At 42.5% G+C, this 20,583-nt stretch overlaps 2 protein-coding genes across 3 annotated transcripts in view; one reads left to right on the top strand and one right to left on the bottom strand.

Moving 5' to 3' along the window:
* Positions 1 to 17,843, top strand: part of Mettl9 (methyltransferase like 9) — a 43,405-nt gene extending 25,562 nt beyond the window's left edge. The window contains exon 5 of one of the 2 annotated variants that reach the window (XM_031388153.1): positions 17,139 to 17,843. In XM_031388153.1, the coding sequence (XP_031244013.1) occupies positions 17,139 to 17,344 (206 nt within the window). In that variant the 3' untranslated portion in view covers positions 17,345 to 17,843. The remainder of the gene's footprint in view (positions 1 to 17,138) is intronic. The other variant, XM_031388154.1, reaches the window with a different exon arrangement.
* Positions 4,588 to 15,541, bottom strand: Igsf6 (immunoglobulin superfamily member 6). Its single transcript, XM_031388155.1, has 6 exons — positions 15,446 to 15,541; positions 11,059 to 11,418; positions 8,895 to 8,998; positions 8,233 to 8,283; positions 7,849 to 7,926; positions 4,588 to 6,210 (listed from the first exon to the last, which is right to left on the bottom strand). Exons 1-6 carry the CDS (start codon positions 15,510 to 15,512, stop codon positions 6,154 to 6,156), a joined length of 717 nt encoding a protein of 238 aa, XP_031244015.1. The 5' UTR covers positions 15,513 to 15,541; the 3' UTR covers positions 4,588 to 6,153.
* Positions 17,844 to 20,583: the final 2,740 nt, after the last annotated feature.

A 20,583-nucleotide genomic window follows, 5' to 3' on the forward strand; every position in this document is an offset into this window, starting at 1 on the left:
CAGAGAGACAGACAGAGAGACAGAGGAAGAGGGAGGGAGCAAGTGCGGGCAGAGGTTGACATTGGTTGTCTGTCCCTCTTTGCTTTTTGATACAGGGTCTCACTGACCCTGGAACTTGCTGCTTTATGTCGGAAGCATCAGATAGTTGCCTATTTTCTCCCACTGGTATTATAATTCCATGCTGCCACACCCATCTCTTGATCTGAAGGCCGGTCTCATGCTTGTCCATGGAGTCGTCTCCCTATCACTGAGCCATGTTCCTTGCTTTTTTTCTTTTGTTTTGTTTGAGGCAGGGCCTCAGTGTAACATGATCTTGCTATGTAACTCAGGATGGCTTCAATTCCTTATCCTTCTGCTTCTGCCTCTCAAGAAGTGGGTTACAGGTGCTTACTTCCTTGCCAGGCTTAAAGATGGAAATATGTAGACATGGGAGGGCAGGGAGAAAGTGGATGGAGTAAACATCTTCTCCTGGAACTTGCTTCCCCTCGCAGTACATTCATGTTGCTGAATGGCTCTGAGTATGAGTGCAATGTATCTTTTGTGTATCATGTGTGTGTTACACAGTGAAAAGACTCAGTAAGTATCCTCTGATCCGACCTTGCTGCAGTGCCAGTCTCTGTGATTAAGCCCAGGCTCCATCTCTCATTGTACTTAACTAGTCACTGAGTTGTAAGGTTCTGGCTTTCTGTGTCTCGTTGGGCAACCACAGATAGAACTTTAATGCTGCTACTTCCTGGCAAAACAGGAGGAGGAAAAGCAGAAAAAAAATCAATCTAACCACAGATTTCATTTCCTTGTGCTTCTGACAAGAAAAATTAAAAGGAAGTGAAGCTAAACAAGAGAGCAGCCTTCACTTAGGACTGAGAACAAGCTCCTTGATTGTGGGTGTCAGAGTTTCCTGTGGACTCTGAGGAGTCTGGCCTGTGGCACAGGACAAATGAGGCAAAGTTTTGTTGCTAGAGATGCCCTTTACTTGACCTGTAACTTCTTCAGATTGTCTGCAGCACGCTGTTACTACTGTTAATGCTTCCTTTCTTCAAGGCTTAGTCTAATGAGATCCTGATGACTTCCATGGGAAACTGAGGGTTGGAGACTTGAAAGCGCAGAGTCTGCTTAGCCTGCTTGGCCTAATTAATTATTTAACAAAAAACAATTATAGGTGAAGTGATTACTCTTGTTGGTTTTTGAGGGGGGCAGTCAGTGTCATGCATGTAACTATAATTTTGTTGTTTAGGCTAATTTAGAAAAAGCAGACTAATGTGTTTCTTTTTAATCTGTTTACTTGGTTCTCTCACCTAGGCTTCCTTAAGGGTTGGTTATCACGTGAGACCTATTTAGAGAAAAGGATGTAATTAAAGGAGAACTATGTTGTACAATTGAAACTTTAATCATGTGATTAATTTGTTAAAACTTTTTTTAAGTGTTTCTTTGTATGTGTGTTGGGAGATGTGGATGTGGATGTCAGAGGACAGCTTGTGGGACCTGATTCTTTCCTTTCACCATGTGGGTTCCAGGAATTGAGGTCTTCAAACCTGATGATAAGCACCTTTACCTTTTGAGCCATATTGCTGGCTCCTAATTTTTAAAAAATTGATTTTTGTACAAGCATTGGGGTGTATGAATACAGATTTGTACAGAACCCAAGTATTCCCAAGGAGCTGGAGTTACATGGGTGCTAAGAACAAAACCCCTGTTAGAGCAGCAACGACTCCTAACATCTTCCCAGTCATGCCATATGCCCTTTCACTTTTAGTTGAGTTTGGGTCTCGCTAGGTTGTTCAGGCTGGCCTTGAACTCAACATATCCTGCCTTAACCTAAGGAACTAAGGTTACAGAGGTGACCACAGTACTTCATAGGTAACATTTATATTATTGATAAAGTAATTACCTATAGCTGACTTCTATGTTGTTCTGGTTTTATATCATTGTCCTGCTGATTTTGTAGAAAATAATTAGAGCCAGGAAGTGGTGGTGCACACCTTTAATCCCAGCACTTGGTAAGCAGTGGCAAGCGGATTTCTGAGTTCAAGGCCAGCCTGGTCTACAGAGTGAGTTCCAGAACAGCCAGGGCTACACAGAGAAACCCTGTCTAAAAAAAAAAAGAAAGAAAGAAAGAAAGAAAGAAAGAAAGAAAAGAATTGGGAATGTGATTCTCTGTTCTATTCCTTGAATAATTATTGATAGAATTATTCTTTGAAACTATTTAGGCCTGTGTTTTTGAGGAATAGCCTGTTAGCAACTATCTTGCTCATTTATAAGGTCCTGGTCTGATTATATTAGACTATTGCTGCTGTTGTTATTGTTTTAGTCTCCTACTATGTAGTCTTGGTTGGTCCGGAACTTGATATGTAGCTTGGGATGGCTTCAGATTTATGTTTGTCATCCTACCTCTGCCTCATGAATGCTAGGATTTATAAACTTACCCACTATGCCTGGTTAGACATTTAGTCTAAAACTCTCAGGCAGATAGAAATAGGACTCTCAGTCAGTTTTGTGCAAGGTGCTTAATGTCAGAGGGCTAACCCCTGTTTAAATTTGAAATATTGGTTAGCATGACCTCTCATTAATCTGAGAGTTTCACCTTCCCAGAGTGGCTAATACCCACCTTGGAGTTTGTTATGAGGGTTAAGTCATGTATTGAACAGTGGCCAACTGTATGGGTCTGGATTTTGGTATTTGATCCATGCTAGATTTATTCTAGTCTACTTTATTATTTCACTGAGTTTTTATTTGTGACTTTATTCTTTATACTTGTTCATAGTTTCTTAGACAGAAGTATTCAAGATTGTCTTTTAGTTTGCCTTAAACTCGTAACAGAAGTGGTCAGAATCCAAAGGCTTCATTCTGCCCTTTAACTGTCTCAGAGCGTACTCTCAGAGTGTACACATTGGTGAATGTGACTTCACAGCTATATTGCTATTGGTCACAGGTTTGAGATTCTTTACAAAGGTTAAAAAGGAATAAATTCTTTTTGAAAACCCTATTGGCATGTCTTGGCAGGCAAATCAAGGTAGAAGGCATAGATAGAAGACTTCTGGGACCATTTGCCTCTTCTGTGTTAAGCCTTTCCACCATTGTGCTGGGTCTAGGAGGTAGGCACTTTGGGAGGTGATGGGGTTTATGAAGGCTGCCTGCTTTGCTAGAGGTTCCAGAGCCTGCACTCCACCTTCAGCAGTTTGGAGGAGGTGCCTAATTAGAATCCACCCTGTGACATTCTGATTCCACTTCAGCCTCTAGAACTGTGTAAAAGACATTTCTGCTGTTTCTACGATACTTTGTCATAGCAACAGCAACCCACTAATTGCATCTCATCATCATTTTCTCATCAGTGGTTGTGAGAGACTACAGGCATCCTGAAAGATTCCAGTCTTAGTGGGAAGTTACAGTTTATTCTTTAATAGGGAAAATTTTCTGGATGCCCAGAGAGTAAGAAATGATTTGGTCAATAGTCTTTGGAGAAGGCTCAGTGTATAGGGACTGTTTCTCATCTCAGTTGAAATGTAAGAAATTTTAAAATAGATTTATTGTTCAGTTGTATTCATACAAAGGTATTTGAAGGCCTACTATGTGCTGGGAAGAGCCAGGCACTAGAAATACAAAGCTAAGTGAGCCCTAAGCTTCTAGTTTTGATTCTAGTACAGATTGTAGCTATTTCAGGCAATATTGGGACAATGTAATAAAAGATAGGGCAAAGTACTATGGCGACAGAGAAGGAAAGATCATTAATTGGGACTTAGGGAAGACTTTGTGTGCACGTCACTGAGCTATTTGTTTGTTGTCTTGTTTTTACAGTGCTGGGGTTAAATTCAGGGCCTTACTCATTCTCTTGAGTTATGTCTTTATAGTATGTTGCAAACTCACACAAGAATGTATATAGAAACACGAAGATGTAGACATGATGGGGTTAGGATAGGGCAGGTTCATTGTAAGCCAAAGACAGTGCAGAGCCGGCCTTGAAGAGTAGCCAAGTACTCAGTGAACATTGGGTCCTCCTTGAATGTGATGTCAGAGATAAGAGGTCCTTCCTCTGAAAATACCTTCCAAATTTCATTTTAAAATCCAGCTTTGAGATAGTTCTTGCATTTACTCTTTGGGAAACACATTAGAATTCAATTCTAATACATTAGAGACTGGTCTCCTGGGAACAATACCAGCAGAGCACAGTCACTAACAGAAACAAATGGTACATGTACCCAGTACCCTGCTCTCCTAAGTGGAGTTAGTACTTGCTCCTTTCTGCCATCTGGTTCAAAAGTTCATTTATTTTGCCTAAGCTGGTAGTTTCAAAGTTAGGGGACTTGCCTCTGGGGTTCATAGGAGGTTCGTTTTGGAGTATGGAGCAAAAAGATGATGAGTTCATAGGCTCCATGAGTCCATGTGTTCAAAAGGGTGGGAGGGGAACTGGAGAGATGACTCAGTGGCTAAGAGTGCTCTTCCTTCCCATCACTCACACTGGACAGAGCACAACCACCTGTCTTCCAGCTTCAGAGAATCTGATACCCTCTTTTGGCTTCCATGACCTAATGTGGGCCCTTCTACACAGATGCAGAAAAATGCACACACATGAATAAAATTCAAACAACAAACTATCTGACTAAAACATACTGCTGTGTATGCTACTATTTTATTCCTTTTGTATATACAAATTGCAAACATATATACACACACACATACACACACACACATCACACAGTGTCTGTGTGTGAGTGCACGTTGAGTGCATGCAAATAAAATGAGGTTATTCACTTCTTCCTTTCCAGTTTTTGGGACACATGTTATTAGGATAGCACTGATTTGAGCCACAAGTTTCAGACTCTTCCAAAGAGACTTTGAAGTGTGTGAAGACTGTATCTGCGTTATAAGAGTGTGTGCCATTTATACTTAGTACCTGTTTAGAAGCGACTGTACTAGATAATACACTGTGATCGAGTTAGTGAGCAGTGTGTGCTTGTTGGTACTTATATTCAGAGAACAATCCATGTCAAACCATTCTCCCTTCCCACCCCTCTTTTTTCTGAGACAGTTTTTTTTCTGATAACAGCCCTGGCTGTCCTGGAACTTTATCTATAGATCATGCTGGCCTCGAACTCAGAAATTCACCTGCCTCTGTCTCCTTAGTGTTAGGACTAAAGGTGTGCGCCACCATGCCTGGCTCAAGTCACTTTTGTGAGATAGTAAGGGCCTTGCTGTATCAGACCCTTCTTTCAAGCTCACTAGGTCTGCAGTTCTTTGGCACCACACTGACATCTAGAGTCAGTTGTCTGCATTCCTGAGGCATTTTCTGATAGGCTTTGGGTTTCCTCTGTTTAGAGTCTTCCTCTAGTCTCTTTTAGTATTGTTTTGTTGGTGGTACAACTTAAGTTGTTTTGTATACCTCAGCTGGAGATTGTTCACTGCCCACTGCTCCATTACAGTATCAGAAGAAATCATTTTTGTTCCAAGATACTGTTTACAATGAGTTTCTCTTACTCAGAAATTGTTCTTCTCTTTACTCCTTTTGTCCTTCTCACTTGATTCTAACTGTTTCATCATTTCTACAACTCAGGAAGGTATTTATTCCCCCTCAGAACTGAGATCTGTGGTTTAACTTGAAGCATTCTCCCAGTTAACGGCCATCACACATCTAGTATGTTGGGTGGACTGACAAGTTACACATGGTAACAATTTTAAAAACTGTTCAGATAAAGTTTTTCTTTAAAATGAGGCTCCTTAGACTGTTACTGGAAAATTAGAAAAAAGGTCTTCCAGTTAAGTTTTCTTGAGGTTTTCATATTCTGTAGTTACAATTAGTGACAGCTGCTTCTGCTCTGCCTTCTTTTGTAGCTGCCTGTTTCCCACTTGTCCTGTCCTTTTCTTTTGGTGGTGATGGTTGTTTTTGAGACAAGATAATGTGTCTCTGACCTCAGGTTCATCCTATACTCAGGGATGACCTTGAACTTCAGACTCTTTTTATACTACACAATGTTGGGAATACAGGCTTGTGTCACTTGGCTGAGTTTCTGTGGTGCTGGGGATCAAAGCTAGGACCTTGTGCCTACTAGGCAAGCGCTCTGCCACCTGAGCTACACCCCAGCTCTCTTGGATGTTGTCTTGATTGGTGTATGTCCATTCACACTGCCATAGATTCTGGAGTTGCACTGTCAGTAAGCTCTTCTATGATCTTCCAGGACTGGGGAGTGCTTTTCTGTTTTCATAAGTGCCATCTTGCTCCTGTGACAGTAAATGGAGCTATGTAAGGTTATGTTACCAGTGGGGTCATCCTATAGCCACATAGAAACTACTTTGTAACTATGCAGTTCTGGTCTTGTGTATACTTAGAATCATTTTTGTGTGTTTCATGTGTGTGCACACACATATACATATATATGTGCCAGAGCATATATGTGCTTGTGTATGTGTGTGTGTGTAAGCACTTGTTTCTGTTTGAATTTTCAGTTTAGTGTAAGCATTTGTACTCCCACCCTTTGCTTCAGTGTTGTGTGATCTTTTGACACAGAATATCATGTCGCCCCCTTTGAACTCATTGGGTAGCTCAGGACCTCACTGAGCTTTAGATCCTGTGCTTTCACCCAGTAGGTACCTTTACCATGCTCATCTTGATTTTTGTTTGTTTTTGAAATAGGGCTCAGGGTCTTGCTATGTAGCCCAAGCTGGCCTTGAGCTGGGAATTTTGCCTTAGCCTCCCAAGTGCTGGGGTGATGACTATCATGCCTGAGCCTTCCAGTTATTGTAAAAGTCTGGTTACCGTTTTTCCTTTTTTAAAAGTCATCGTCTCACTACATGAGCCTGGCTAGCTTGCAAGTTGCAGTGTAGATGAGGTTGGCCTCATTTTTTCAGAGATGTGCCTGCCTCTGCCTCCCAAGTGCTGGGATCAAAAGTGTGTGCCTACGTACCTGGCTCCTTTTTTTGCTTCCTTTAGAGTAGTATATGGGAACTAAAATAAAATCTGTCTTGATGTAATTGTCAAATCTTTGACTAGGAACTTTAAAGCTCTTAGTTCCAGTCTTGCCTTAGACAACTTACTTTTGTTGAAAAAGCACCTAGGAGTCAGAGGCAGGCAAGTCTTTGTGAGTTTCAGGCCAGCCTGGTCTACATGGCAAGTTCCCAGCCAGACTATACAGGGAGATCCCATTTCAAAGAAATAATACGCCTTAGCTTTAATAGGAAAAATTGTGAATAGGTAGTGTTTGTCTTTATGCTTTTTTATATCACAGGAGAATTAATTTAATATGTAGATGATACTCTTTTGGTTAAAAAAGGGTTAGATTTTAGTTTTAAAAACTGAATCTGGGAATGGAACCCAGGGCCTTAATGAATATTGGGCAGGTGCTCTGCCACTGAGCTTAAATCCCTGGCTTGTGAAAAGTGTTTCAAATTAGATAACTTTCCCCATTACCCTTAAAAAAAGGACAAAGAAAGTCACACTTCATAGTCATCATCCTATTGTGTTGTATTTACCTCTTTTCTAGTTGTCAGTTCTCTGTGTCCATTGTCATAGAAGGCTTAGCACTCCTGCCATGTATTGTAGAACAAGTCTCCTTAAAGTAGCATGCCCTGGGGAATCTTGACTGTGTCCGGAACTCAGCCAGTCCCAAAGCTAGCAAGATGCTGCTTTTGTAATATTGGAAATTTATTTTCCCATACTGGTAACAAGTGGTTCTTAGTCTGAAAGCCCCTTCCCTGTATTGAAAATGCTGTTTCCACATTACTCTAACTGTTGAACGTTGTATCAAATGTCCTGTTCTGGTAAACACAGTTTGAGAGAGTCTACTAAAGGAAAACTTGATTCTTGATGGCTTGTTGGCAGCATATTCTTTTCAGTGATAGGTAGGTGCTGTTTATACTTACAGGTTGGTGACCTGTTTCCACATATCTCTTATGGTATAATTCTTGAGCAATTTCCTGAAAGATACGCCGAGCACTCTTCTGCAAAATCAAATGGAAACATTTGTCTTTCAGGAGCATGGCTTCTATCTTCATTGCAGGGGATTCAGCAATGGGACTCCATAGTTAGCTCCTGAGCTTTGTGTACATTTAGTAGAATTTATTGCTGAGAACTGTCAGGTTAGGATGGTAGCTTTCTGCTCACGTGATGGCTGGGGATCCCTAACCGGGAATAGGAGCCCCCAGGGTGGACGTTCTTACTGTGTTGTTCTCTGGGCTTCTTAACACAGTTTACCATTGAACTAGATCCCGCCTATCACAGTATAAAAATGCAAGAATTCACAGTACCTTTTTTGAGTCTTCCTTGGTTTCTCTGCTTCTTGGACTGTTAGATTTCAACTGCCAAGAATAAGGAAATCTGTGAGTACTTTGTGATCTTAGACTGAAAGAGGACTGAGCTGGCACAGTATTTGAGTGACATACATTAGGTAACTTTCATAACATTTTAGGTGCTTTTAATTAACAAATGAATTTAACAACTTAAATGGATGTTTGTTATAGCATATGAACAAATTTTAATAGATATTTATACTCCAACTTTTTAACATATATACAGACCAAAGATACTCTTTCGGTACATTTAGTTTTAAATATTTTTAAGGCAACCCTTAGTTAACTTCTCAATAACTATTTCTGCTCTAAAAGATTGTCCTTCAGGTTTTCCTAGATTATAGAGACCCATCCTTTCCCCAGTGCTCACCCTGGCAGCAGAAGGCTGACACAGGTGCCTTATCCCCTGGTTCTGGACTTTAAAGAAGAACTGTGTGAATGTTGTCTCTCACTAATAGTCTGACTGGTGAAGGAACGAGGTGTCTGCTGCAGCTTCCTCTGAGGTGGAGGCCCGGCCCCTGAGTTGTGAGCCAGGTGTTTGCTGGGCCAGCTATTTCTGAGATGGACAGATGAAAGTAACCTCTTTATGGTAACATTGGAGGTGAGGGTATTTGACTTACTTTGAAGAGGACTATGAAGATCACACATACACCGGTGACGTAGACAGAGAGCAGTGCTAAGAGCACAATCAGGAGACTGTGCACCTCCTTGCTGAAAAGTCTTTCTTCATGGTGGAAACACAAAGGGACAGTCACTGTTGAAGTCTGTTCCTGCAGGTGTCTGTGAAGTATCACTTGAGCAACATTTACAGGTGGAGCCTGCACTCGGTGTGCTTGCCCCTCCCAACATCTACCTGGGTCTTGTGAGTAGAAGATGCTCAAGAATGTGATAGAATCAGTTCGATGGTCTTTAAATGTGTTAAACCAAAAATGCTTCCTCGTAAAATAAAAATGTTAAAATAATTAAGTTAAGAGCAAGATATAGTGGCCCACTCTTTAATGTCAGCACTTGCATGGCAGAAGCAGATGGGCTTTGAATTGGAGGCCAGGCTGCTCTACATAGTAGGTTCCAGTATAGCCAGGGCTACATAGTGAGACTATCTCAGACTGACAAATTGAGGTGGACATCTATTGTAATGCTAAGAATCACCTGCTGTGTTTTGAGTTTTTTCCTCCCTTTCTTGTGGTATCACAGTGCTGATTGAACCTCCTGCCTCACACATGCTTAAGCCTTCTACCACTGAACTACATTCAGCCCAACAGTTACTTTTTTTATAAACATTACTTAAATAAACAGACATTGAAATTTCTTTTTATTAGAAGTGATGAACGAAATCACCACCTCTTTTGGTACAGTGCAGGTATTTTCTTGTGTATTTGTTGGTGCAACTGTTAAAAGCTAACTTGTGCTGTCTAGTAAAAACTGGAGGAGGCTATCTATTGAGGATCTTAGAGCCAGCTCTTTGCTTTACAGGCAGTTGCGATGTGTGACATACGTTTCTTAGTGAAACCCTCCAAGGAGAAATACTGAGCCCATTTTCATATTCTGAACCCTCTCTTTGGGCAGGAAGTGACCTGTGTTCAAAGAGAGGGTTGAGTAACATGTGTGCCTTTCAGTACTGATTATCTGAAACAGGAAAATACAGATACAAAATTATTTCCCATCAATCAATAGTTTTAGCTAAATATCCCATAGGTCCTGTCCCGTGGATTCAGTTTATACAATGTACATTTTTTTTTTTTTAATTTGGAAAACATCACAAAATTTTGCTCAGATCAGGGTTAAAACCTTTATCTATAAAGCACAAATTATGATATAAATCTGGTAGAATACTACTTTAGCCCCAGCATTATCTTGATACAAGCTGCCAGTTTCTAGACTCTTCCTGATTGACTCCATCTAGTATCCACAGACACAAAGACTGTAGTGGGCCTTCTCAGTTCTTTCTCCATGCCCAGACTAATTCCTGAGAGCTAAACAAGTACTCTTCTTTCCTGTGCCACAGTGTCTAGGTGTAACACAGGAAGACCTGTGTGTGCAATGTCTAGGTATTAGAGGGAGACCTGTGCTGCAGTGTCTAGGTATAACCCAGGGAGAGGGTGTGTGTGTGTGTGTGTGTGTGTGTGTGTGTGTGTGTGTGTGTGTGTGTGTGTGTAGTATAGTGCCTAGGTGTAGGGAGACCTGCGTGTGCTGTTTTTAGGTGTAAACAAAGGTGAACTGTGTGTGCAGTATGTAGGTGTAACACAGGGAGACCTATGTGTCTTACTGCTTTCTCAGAAACTGGCTTAGCATTGAACCAGCTAGATAATCACTCTGTAAGAGAAGCAGAAATGACCAGTTAAATTGGACTCTGAAAAGATAAAGAGAATTAAACTCAAATTTGGAGAGAAGCCACCAGTAGATCCTTGGCCATTATCATTCTACTTGGATATCAGAAGAAAACCTCTTGGCTCTGGCTTCCTAAAAAGATTCCTGACAATCTCTCACTCAAATGATGAACTCAAACCTACTTAACACCAGCAGTAATTTCACCAGGCCAACCCTGAGTAGTCTGAGAAAAACATTTCAAAGAGACACATGCCTATGGTAACAGCTCCTTGGAATGCTGAAGTAAGAAGAGGACTTGGGCCAAGAGTTCAAAGCCAGCTTAGAACAGTATAGCAAGAATTGATTTAAAGGTAAACAATAGTGAACCACAACCAAATTAGAGAAAAGGCCTCACATGATTATGAAACTAACCACCACATACATCTTAACAGATGTGATGTAGCCCTGTGGACTGACCTCTCACCACCAGTGTAGTCCCATTTCCAGTCTGTTTAGCTCTCGGTGCCTTTTCATTGGCAAATGCTATTCCACAGAGGTAAATTGCACTGTCATTTGGACTCAGCCTGTTAACAGTGAGGGAGACTCGGTTCTGGTCCAGGGTTTCTTTCACTGTGAACTTGTCTGCCTCATTTCTGCATCCATCCAAGCACAGAGCTTCCGGCTGGTGAGTGCCACAGCGAAACCACAAGCTTTTTGGTTGCACTGGAGAGCATCCAGTTGTAGAAAAGGTACACTCCATAGTGACAGCCTCAGAATCGTAGTCCACCTCTAGGTAACCTGGCTGCAGCACAGACACAGTGCAGGCACCCACCACACCTGTGAGGAAGCACATGGGTGTTGAGGGACTTTGCTGTTGCTGCTTCTTGGCATTGTTGAGCCATGGACCTGCCAGTCTGTTTCTTGTCCCATTCCCATTAAAAACAAGACTGTAAAGACAACAGGTATCCTCGCCTGTGGTAACTCACTGTAGCATTACCTCATGGTTGTTGGCACGCCATCTGGCTATCTGAGGACAACCTCAGGTACTCGTGTGATCAGTGTGGCTATTGGAGGTCGTGTGCCTGAAGCCAGTACACACAGTGCTGACAATCGTTCCCTTGATCTTAGGCCTTGAAAATCTTGAAGAGCCTGTTTCCTCCTGTGTACCCCTTGCTGTCATGTGTGATTGAGCACATGAGTCCTGGCAGGTTTTTTTGCCTGTTGGGGGCTGGGCTGCCTTATCACCAGAGATGAATCTGGTGTCTATTTGGGAACTATGATAACAGGAAGGATATACTTATGAGAAAATGCAGCCCTGACTTAGCTCATGGCCTCCCCAACTATTGTAGAGCTGAGACCAGGGAGTCCCCAGTGCATTAGTTGTACTTGACTTATTGTATAGTGACAAGGAGATCATAGACTGGAGTTAGAATCCACCCCTGTGAGTGTAGTTCTGAGTGCTGCTTGGGTTTCCTATCATGCTGAGTGGGGATGTTGCTCCTTTATGCAGTTAATCTAGAGTTTAAATGTGATGAGGCCCAAGCCACAGTTTCTAAGGGAAAGCAGCTTTTAACGGCTGCCTCTGCCTTTACTACTCGACACTCTGTGGAGTCTGCATCTTGACCTTCTAGCCCAAGACACAATGGAAAACCACTCAGGTGCTTCTTTTTTTTTTTTTTTAGATATTTTCTTTATTTACATGTCATATGATTTCTCCCAGTTACCCCTCCAAAAACAACAAGAACAAACCCCTATTGCCTCCCTCCTCTCCATGCTTGCCACCTCACCCTCTCCCACTTATTGGCCCTGGCATTCCCCTACACTGGGGCACAGAACCTTCACAGGGCCAAGGTCCTCTCCTCCCATTGGTGATTGACTTTGCAATCCTCTACTATACACATGCTGCCAGAACAATCAGTTCTACCATGTATAGTCCTTGGTTGGTGGTTGAGTCCCTGGGAGCTCTGAGGGTACTAGTTAGTTCATATTGTTGTTCGTCCTAAGGGGCTGTAAACCCTTCAGCTCCTTGGGTCCTCTCTCTAACTCCTTCATTGGGGACCCTGTACTCAGTTCAATGGATGGCTGTGAGCCTCTACATCTGTATTAGTCAGGTGCTTCTTAATGGGAAGTCTCCATAGGCTCTTTTGGGGCAAGGGACACCACATGAAAATTGGTATTGGTTGAAGCAGATGTGAGTTTTTAGTTCTACTTCTGCCTAGTTGTATAGGCCAAATGGTCTCTCTTATCCTAGTCTGCTCCTGAGAATGGAGAAAAAGATCCAAATTCTCTGATGCTTATATTCATTTAGCAGTGGTTCTTAATCTTCCTAATGCTGTGACCCTTTAATACAGTTCCTCATGTTGTGGTGACTCCAATCATAAAATTATTTCACTGTAATTTGGCTACTGTTATGAACTGTAATGTAAACATCTGATACGCAGGGTGCCTGATACTCGACTAAAAGGAGTTGGAACCCACAAGTTGAGAACTGCTGATTGAGGGGCCATGGTTCTTTTGCATGTAACATTGTATCTTGTAGGTTCCCACCCAGAGCAGCAGAGGCAGGAAAGTTAGTCACAGTGCTTGTGAGAGTCTGTTCTCACATTTCTCCTTGAGCATTGTGTGCCGTGAGGTAAGCTGAGACTCTGTGCTGACTGGTCAGCTGGAGTACCACCTAACTTCTGTGCCAGGAGGTCCGTCCAAGGGGAGTGGGCTCACTCTAGAGCCTGTTGACTGCGGGCCCACTCTGCCCAGGCACAGTTCCTTAGAAGTCCAGGGGCTGCTCTGTGACTTGAAATGGATTAATAGGGACAGAACCCCAGTTTCAGGTGGCTTTCAATTGAAGATGGCTCTGCTCTTCCAGAGATCCTGAGTTCAATTCCCAGCAACCACATAGTGGCTCACAACCATCTGTAATGGGGATCTGATGCTGTCTTCTGGTGTGTCTTCAACATTGACAATATACCCACAAACATGAAATAAACAAATAAATCTTTAAAAAAGAATTAACACAATAAGAAATAATTGCAAGTTGGGAATTTCCTTTCACAGTCTCCTTTGGGGAAACTGAACAGGCCAGGGGAGGGGACAGTGTTGTCTCTTCCCCCTCAAGTTGAGCAACATTAGTCAAAGAGAGAAGTCTGGATAGTGTCTCACTAAAGCCCTCTCCTGTGAAGTTTTTCTTTTAGGAATCTCTAGGTTCTGAAGGTTTTTTTTTGTTTTAAATCAGTTTCCACTGAAAATGTTGAAAGTTTAGCTTAGTGGATGAAATAAAGTCATCCTATTCCTTTTTTAAAACTGTTAGAAAATAAGTAGAGAACTTACTTTGGAGATACCTTGAGCTTATTTTGTGTGTGCTTATGTATGTCAGTCTGTTCAGGTGTGTATACTTACTTCTGTGGGCATGCTGGCCTGAATAGACAGACGTGTGTGGAGGCCAGAGGACAAATGTATTCTTTGGAATTATTTACTTTTGTTTTTCCAGAGAGGGTCTCAGTGGTTGGGTAGGCTGGGCTAGCCCAGCTCTGCCTCCCCATCACTGAGATGAGAAGTGTGTGCCACCAGGCCCAACTTTTTTACACTGTTCTAGTAATCACATGTAGGTCCCTCTGCTTGTATAGCAAGCACTTTACTGAGTTATCTCTCTAGCTCCAACATGTACTATTACTACTGTTAGCATCCGAAGCTAACAGTTACTACTGCTGCTGCTGCTGCTGCTACTACTACTACTGCTATTATTATTATTATTATTATTATTATTATTATTGACAGGGTTTCTCTGTGTAGGTAGCCCTGACTGTCCTGGAACTTGCTCCTTAGACCGGACTAGCTTTGAACTTAGACTCCTCCTGCCTCTACCTCCCGAATGGGTTTGCGCCACCACTGCTCTGCCCAACATTTATTATTATAGAAAATGTCAAACACATGTAGCTACCTAGCACAGCGGACCCACCCTTGCTTGCCTGGCTTAACCTTGGGCTTGTTTCAAGTCTCCTCACTATCTCATTTCTTCATTCCTTTGTTACTGTATCTGCAAACATTTCATAAGACAGCTGGAAAGATAAAGCTTTTCTCTAACTTAAGAAAGCACTGTACAAAAGTACTACATAGTCACTGTAGACAGTTGAGCAGTATAGACATCACTGTGGTTCCTCAGCCAGAAGAGCTGCTGTTAACATTTAGGTATAATTCACTCACTACTCCTCCCCTTGCCCCGTTTCCCCTCCCTCTGCATTTCTCCTTTCCTTTTCTTGTGTGTGCTGGGGAGTGAGCCCAGACCCTTTCATATGCTAGGCAAGTGGCCCACCACTAGGCTACTCTACCATGTATTTGTTAACAGATGAGAAAAAAAGTTAATTTCAAGAATGTTTGCTCCATTTCTTGCCTTGCAATCCAGATTTTGTGGGCAAGTCTTAGATTATTTAAACTATGATGAAATAAATAACTTTTATAGAGCTAGAACAAGTTGAGATAGAATTTAAAGATTAGTTATATTATCATTAGCTTTTCTCTAGGACAAGTTACAGCTTTAAAACCAAGTTTTTTCAGCCTTTAGAAACATTGTCCTGTGAAGGTATTAAGTGAATATTGTACAGTGTACAATAGTCCAGAGCTTGCCTTGTGGGAATTGACTGAGTGACTAGCACAAGTAGTCCTGAGCAGATTCTCTCAAAGCAGCATAAACAACTTAAGGGCTGATAGGAAACCTTTCTACAGCTATGCCACCACGTACCTAGTTCTGTGGGGAAAAGAGACCCACCGACTTACTTCTTAAATTATCTGCTAAGAGCTTAAAGTATATATCTAAGTCGAGAAGCAGCAGTTACTTAATGAACTAGAGGAAAGGAAAAATCAAGCTCCTTACCGACATGGAAAAGGATCAGGCTGATTTCTAGCCGGAGGCCTCTCTTGCTTGTGCTCACAAGGCCCATCTCTGGTGCATGTGCCTTCTTTCCACTTTTCTCTTTTCGGAAAGGAAGAAGTAAAGAGAGGAACTCATATTAAGGAAGCACAAGCAGGAACTTTTAGAAATTGTGTAAGCATGGTTTGTAATAAGTTTCACCATTTAAAGTTGAGATTTCAGTGTAAGCATGTGTATTAGAAATTGTCATGGGCATTTGATATTCTTTGTGGAGATTGCAGGAAGTCATGTGCTCCTCAAGCAGTGTCTGACATTTTAGAGTGCTCTTATTGATGCGCTCTGCTGTGGAGTGCCTCTCAGGACCAGAAATTGCTAGACATGAGCAGCAGCAAGAGGCCATGTTTCCTGTAGGCCTGGGAGAAAAAAAACAGGGAGTGACTAGTGCATCTGGTATGGTAAAGAAGTCCCCAGCTGCTGTTAAGCCTCTGAGCCTGGCTTGAATTGAAAGATTTCTTAGCGTTTGCAAGCAAAATGGCTATGTCCCTTGGTGTTTGTTTTAGGTCTGAGTCACACACAGCACCCCACCTCCCCAGCCTCTGCTAGTCAGGTGGTTCTTTGTAAGTAGCAGGAACTCAGCTGATCAGCAGAAAGAGACTGGTTAACAGCACTTGAAGTGGCTCCTGGAGTCTCGGAAGGCCTGGAGACCCAAGTGAGCTCCAGGTCAGGAGGAGCTTGAGTCACACTGTGAAACCAGTCTGATGCTGGGCACTAGGTGCTGCAGCTTCTGTCATTAGCACCCGCTCATCAGCCTACCACCCCAGTCACTTGATCTTAGTGTCTGCACATGGCAAAAAGCCTCATTTTATTCTGAGTCACCAGCTCATTCCAGTCTTGGCAACAGGCCAAGGTGTGGCACCAGTCCCCTACTGCAAGGAAGACCAGAAAAGCAGCTTTCCCTCCCACCAAGAATTAACTCCTCTGTCAGGGAGAGAATGAAGTGCTGGCCACTGAAAAGTATGTAGTCTTTCCCGTTTCCTGTGTGCTCTATCACCTGCTGGGGGTGTATCACCTTAGCATTGGAAGCCTCACTATGAATTTAGTGGCATGTCACCACAGCCTCTAAGAGCACTCCATATTCAAATGTACTTTTGGTTTTGTCTGTCTGTAGTCAGGGTGTGGCTTAAAGAGAACAAACCTTGCCTGCTTCCCACATCCCAGGCTCCTAATGCACATAGGCTTGGAAGTGATTGAGAGATGATTTAGGGAATGAATGGGTCAGCTTCTCTTGAAAAGCACATGTGTTTCTGTGATTTGAAATTCCTCATGAACCTATTTTAATTTTCAGCTAGGCTTCTAGACAGGAAGTTGAGTAAGTGTTCATGATCTTTTATGTCCAGACCTCCTTTTGAATACTAGTGGTTACTCTGTAACCCCATATTCAGTATTCACTGACTAGTTTCTGAGCCACAGAAGCAGCACAATCAGTGTAGGCTCTGGATGCAGGCAGCCTGAGAGCTGCACTTTGGGTAAATCTGTCCCTCCTTCCAGGCTCTGTCCACTTGCCTTGAAGAGCGTGGAGCTGTTCAGAGATGGCGCATCCAGGGCATCAGTACCTGGAGTACTAGCTCTCCCCTCACTTCCCTCTTGTAGTGAGTCCTTGTTCAAGAATTTAACTTAATGTTTTTATTTGTTTTAGTAGGTGGCAAGTGGGAGAAACCATCAGAAATTCTGGAAATCAAGGGACAGAATTGGGAAGAGCAAGTGAATAGCCTGCCTGAGGTGTTCAGGAAAGCTGGCTTTGTCATCGAAGCTTTCACTAGACTGCCATACCTGTGTGAAGGCGACATGTACAATGACTACTATGTTCTGGACGATGCTGTCTTTGTTCTCAGACCAGTATAAACGTGTGGAGGCTCAAGTCTTCAGAGTCACCCCTGGAATCTGCCCTCCAGAAGAGGAGATGTATCCAGTGATGTGAGGGGGACCTCTGGGGACTGTCATTCTCAGTATCATGTAGGAACTTAAAAAGCCAAAATACTAATTCTTTCTTTGTAGTGTGTAAGGGAGTGTTTTTAAAAACAAAACCCAACTCTTTGTGTATTTTTAATCAACTCTTTACTCAGAATCATGCTCCAATGCAGGTCACTCTCCAATTATGATGGAAGATATTTTTTATACTTAATTGCTGTAGGGACTCATTCCCAGACAAAGCAATAGTCATGATATCATGGAACCGATAAATGGATTGTTTTTAATAAATGAAGACTGGCAATAAAGCTGTCCGTTCAATTCCAAATATTGGTTATAAAGTAGAACCATTGATAACTTTCATGTTTAGAAACTCCTTCTCTTACTATTCAAAAAATGTTTTTAACCATGCTAATAAACGTTTTGGAGATGACTCTGGCACCGTCTTTTTCTCTCAGACTCTGTGTTTTGGTTTCAGAGATGCCCAGGAAGAGCATGATGTGGAACACTCAGGCTGAGCCTGGAAGGCAGGTTTCAGCTTGGGTGTGGTGGAGAAGCCCAGGGAGTTTTGACACCCCTAGAATGACCAGCCTTACTCAGATACAGTGCTCTAGAAGTGCCTCTCTGTCAATGTACCTGCTTCTGGCTACAAAACAGCTTTGCTTTGCTAGGCTTCCTTAATTCCTCAGGATTGAAGCATTCCATTGCTCTGACTGACAGGATTCAGCCTAAATAGACATTCAACTTCTTTCTCTTCCTTGAATGCCATTTTCCCCAGATCCTTAACTGAGAATAAGTATGTTTGCTGAAGACCATATCAGACACCTGCTAGAATTCAGGAGTGCTTCCAGTAAACCCAGAAACACTGATAGATGAGACCTAATTAGCAAGAACAGTAATCATTGTGGAGTCTAGTCCAGAACCTAAAGACCCAGCAGTCACAGCGGTGACAGCATGAGTGAGGTAGTCACAGTAAGTTATTCAGGTGTTATTACTTGTGACCATTACACGCAGAAAACTACAACACCTGGGCGGCAGGGCCAGAGTTTTTGCATAGGAGCAGCCTCTCCAGCCCCATGTCAGCACCCCGCACTGCTCCTGTGTAGTCAGACGAGGACTCATGGGGTCAGTGCACAATTGTTATTGGGGTGGCCTTATTTTTTTTTTTTTCCAGGACTTTGGGTAAATGAAGAACAGACAGTGGCCTAGATAGTGAACAGAGGAATGCAACATCCCTAAACTCCTTGTTTTGCAGTGGGAACTTGCTTCTTTACCTGGCATCAGAAGGGGCTGCCGTTTATCCTGGGAAGGGTGTTCAGAGCCAGGTGGCTTCAAAGCGGCTCCTGTCTTTGAAGTTGAGGTCTATTGGAAAAAGACCATAGAAAAACAGAGAACACATGTGCTTATTCATTTTAAAAACGAATTCTCAAGAAAATCAGAGGTTCTTTGAAGACCAGCTTATTAAAAATGCCATTTTGAGGCTTGGAAACCAGATGCAGATGTACTCCTATGTCCTATCTGGTCTGGGAAGTCTTGGTGTGTTGTCACCTTTGTCCACTAGATGGTGATGTTGTTTACCAAGTGGCCATGGTTCACCTCCAGTGGAACCCTCCTTTTCTCCCCAAGTATAATAATGCTGCTTTGTGTGCACCGTTCCTGGCTATGTGCTTAAAACCCAGCCAAGTTCGAGAAACCAAGGAGAGCTCTACCTGTAGCCAAGCAGGCTTGCCAGTTGACCCTAAAGGTGAGTGCAGAAAGGAAACACAACTCGCACCACGGATTCCTGGCACTCTGCACCTGCGTTCAAAACCCCTGGAGTGTTGAGAATGATTACCGAGAGCTGGGGCAAGAGGACAGACACAATGCCCCTAGTCATTTCCCCCTTGGGTGAGGTCATTAAAACCACTTCTGTATTTCCCACCTTCCCAAGTTTTCTGTTTGTTGTTTGTTTGTATAGCCATCTTACAACAGGAAATAAGCTGGGCTGGGAAAGAAGTAAAACTTCCGGTGTTTCCAGCTTTCTCCTGAAGCTGTGTCTTCATAAACATCGCACAGAAGTCAGGTGTTGGCCCCTACAGCACAAAGTCGGGCTGCTCACAAACTTATAGTTCATGTATCAAACATACGTCAGAGTTGGCAGGAGGTTGAGTTGTTAAGCATGCAGGAGGACTGGAATTTAGATCTCTAGGAAGTCTTGGAGAGCTTGGAATCCCAGCATGTAGGAGTCAAACCTCCGTGGAGCAAGGTGGCTACCCAGCTTAGCTGAAACCACAAGCTACAAGTTACGTGAAAAGACCCTGCCTCAGTACATAAAGTGGAGTGCAGTTGAAGAAGCTACCAGAGTCAGCCTTGGACCACAGCACACACATACCCTCACGTGTATCCTCACATGCATGTGTGCGTGCACTTACGAGTGTGCGCACACAAACACATAGAGTATAACACATCCTGCAGTATCTTCATACTGCATCCACCTGAAGAAATGCTTGTGATGTAAATGTGAATAATACACCCTGAAATTAAATAGTGCTGCAACATGAGATTCTAAGATTCTTGAAACTAGTGGATAATGAATATGTCACTGGCTAAAAATGGCTGTGAACAATGATTAACGATCCAGACTGCAGCTATACACATCTGCATTTCGCTTTATCTGTTCAGTGTATTGGGCTGTCTACCTTCTAGGTAAGAATTCTAAAATTCAAGTAGTGTCTTAATTACTATTTTAAAAGTAAACTGACTTGGGACTAATTCTGGGTTTGTAAAAATTAGAAATAGAATGTCATCATTTGCTTTTCCTCTTTCCATTTTATATGTAGTCAAATGCATGTAACAGATTAACAAACAACCATTGGTTAGGTGTAGTCCTATAGTGCAACCTTTTCCCTCATCCAGATTAACAACCAACCATTGGTTAGGTGTAGTCTTGTAGTGCAACCTTTTCCCTCATCCAGATTAACAAACAACCATTGGTTAGGTGTAGTCCTATAGTGCAACCTTTTCCCTCATCCAGATTAATAAACAACCATTGGTTAGGTGTAGTCCTATAGTGCAACCTTTTCCCTCATCTCTCTCTAGAGCACTTCATTTTGCCAAACTGGAAACTCTACCTATTAAATAGCCAACTCTGTATCTTAGGTTCCTTGCACATATAGAATGATACAATGTGTTTG

The sequence above is a fragment of the Mastomys coucha genome, unplaced genomic scaffold, assembly GCF_008632895.1.
Source record: "Mastomys coucha isolate ucsf_1 unplaced genomic scaffold, UCSF_Mcou_1 pScaffold21, whole genome shotgun sequence".
Taxonomy (NCBI): domain Eukaryota; kingdom Metazoa; phylum Chordata; class Mammalia; order Rodentia; family Muridae; genus Mastomys; species Mastomys coucha.

What these genes read in the sequence shown, in the direction of transcription:
- Igsf6 (XM_031388155.1), bottom strand. Translation starts at nt 15,512, where the DNA reads ATGGGCCTTGTGAGCACAAGCAAGAGAGGCCTCCGGCTAGAAATCAGC. An exon ending in GACTACACTGGTGGTGAGAG is followed by an intron (nt 8,999 to 11,058) that starts GTCAGTCCACAG and finishes TCCACCATGAAG; the next exon opens with AAAGACTTTTCAGCAAGGAG. An exon ending in TGGAAACAGGTCACCAACCT is followed by an intron (nt 6,211 to 7,848) that starts GTAAGTATAAAC and finishes TTACTGTCACAG; the next exon opens with GAGCAAGATGGCACTTATGA.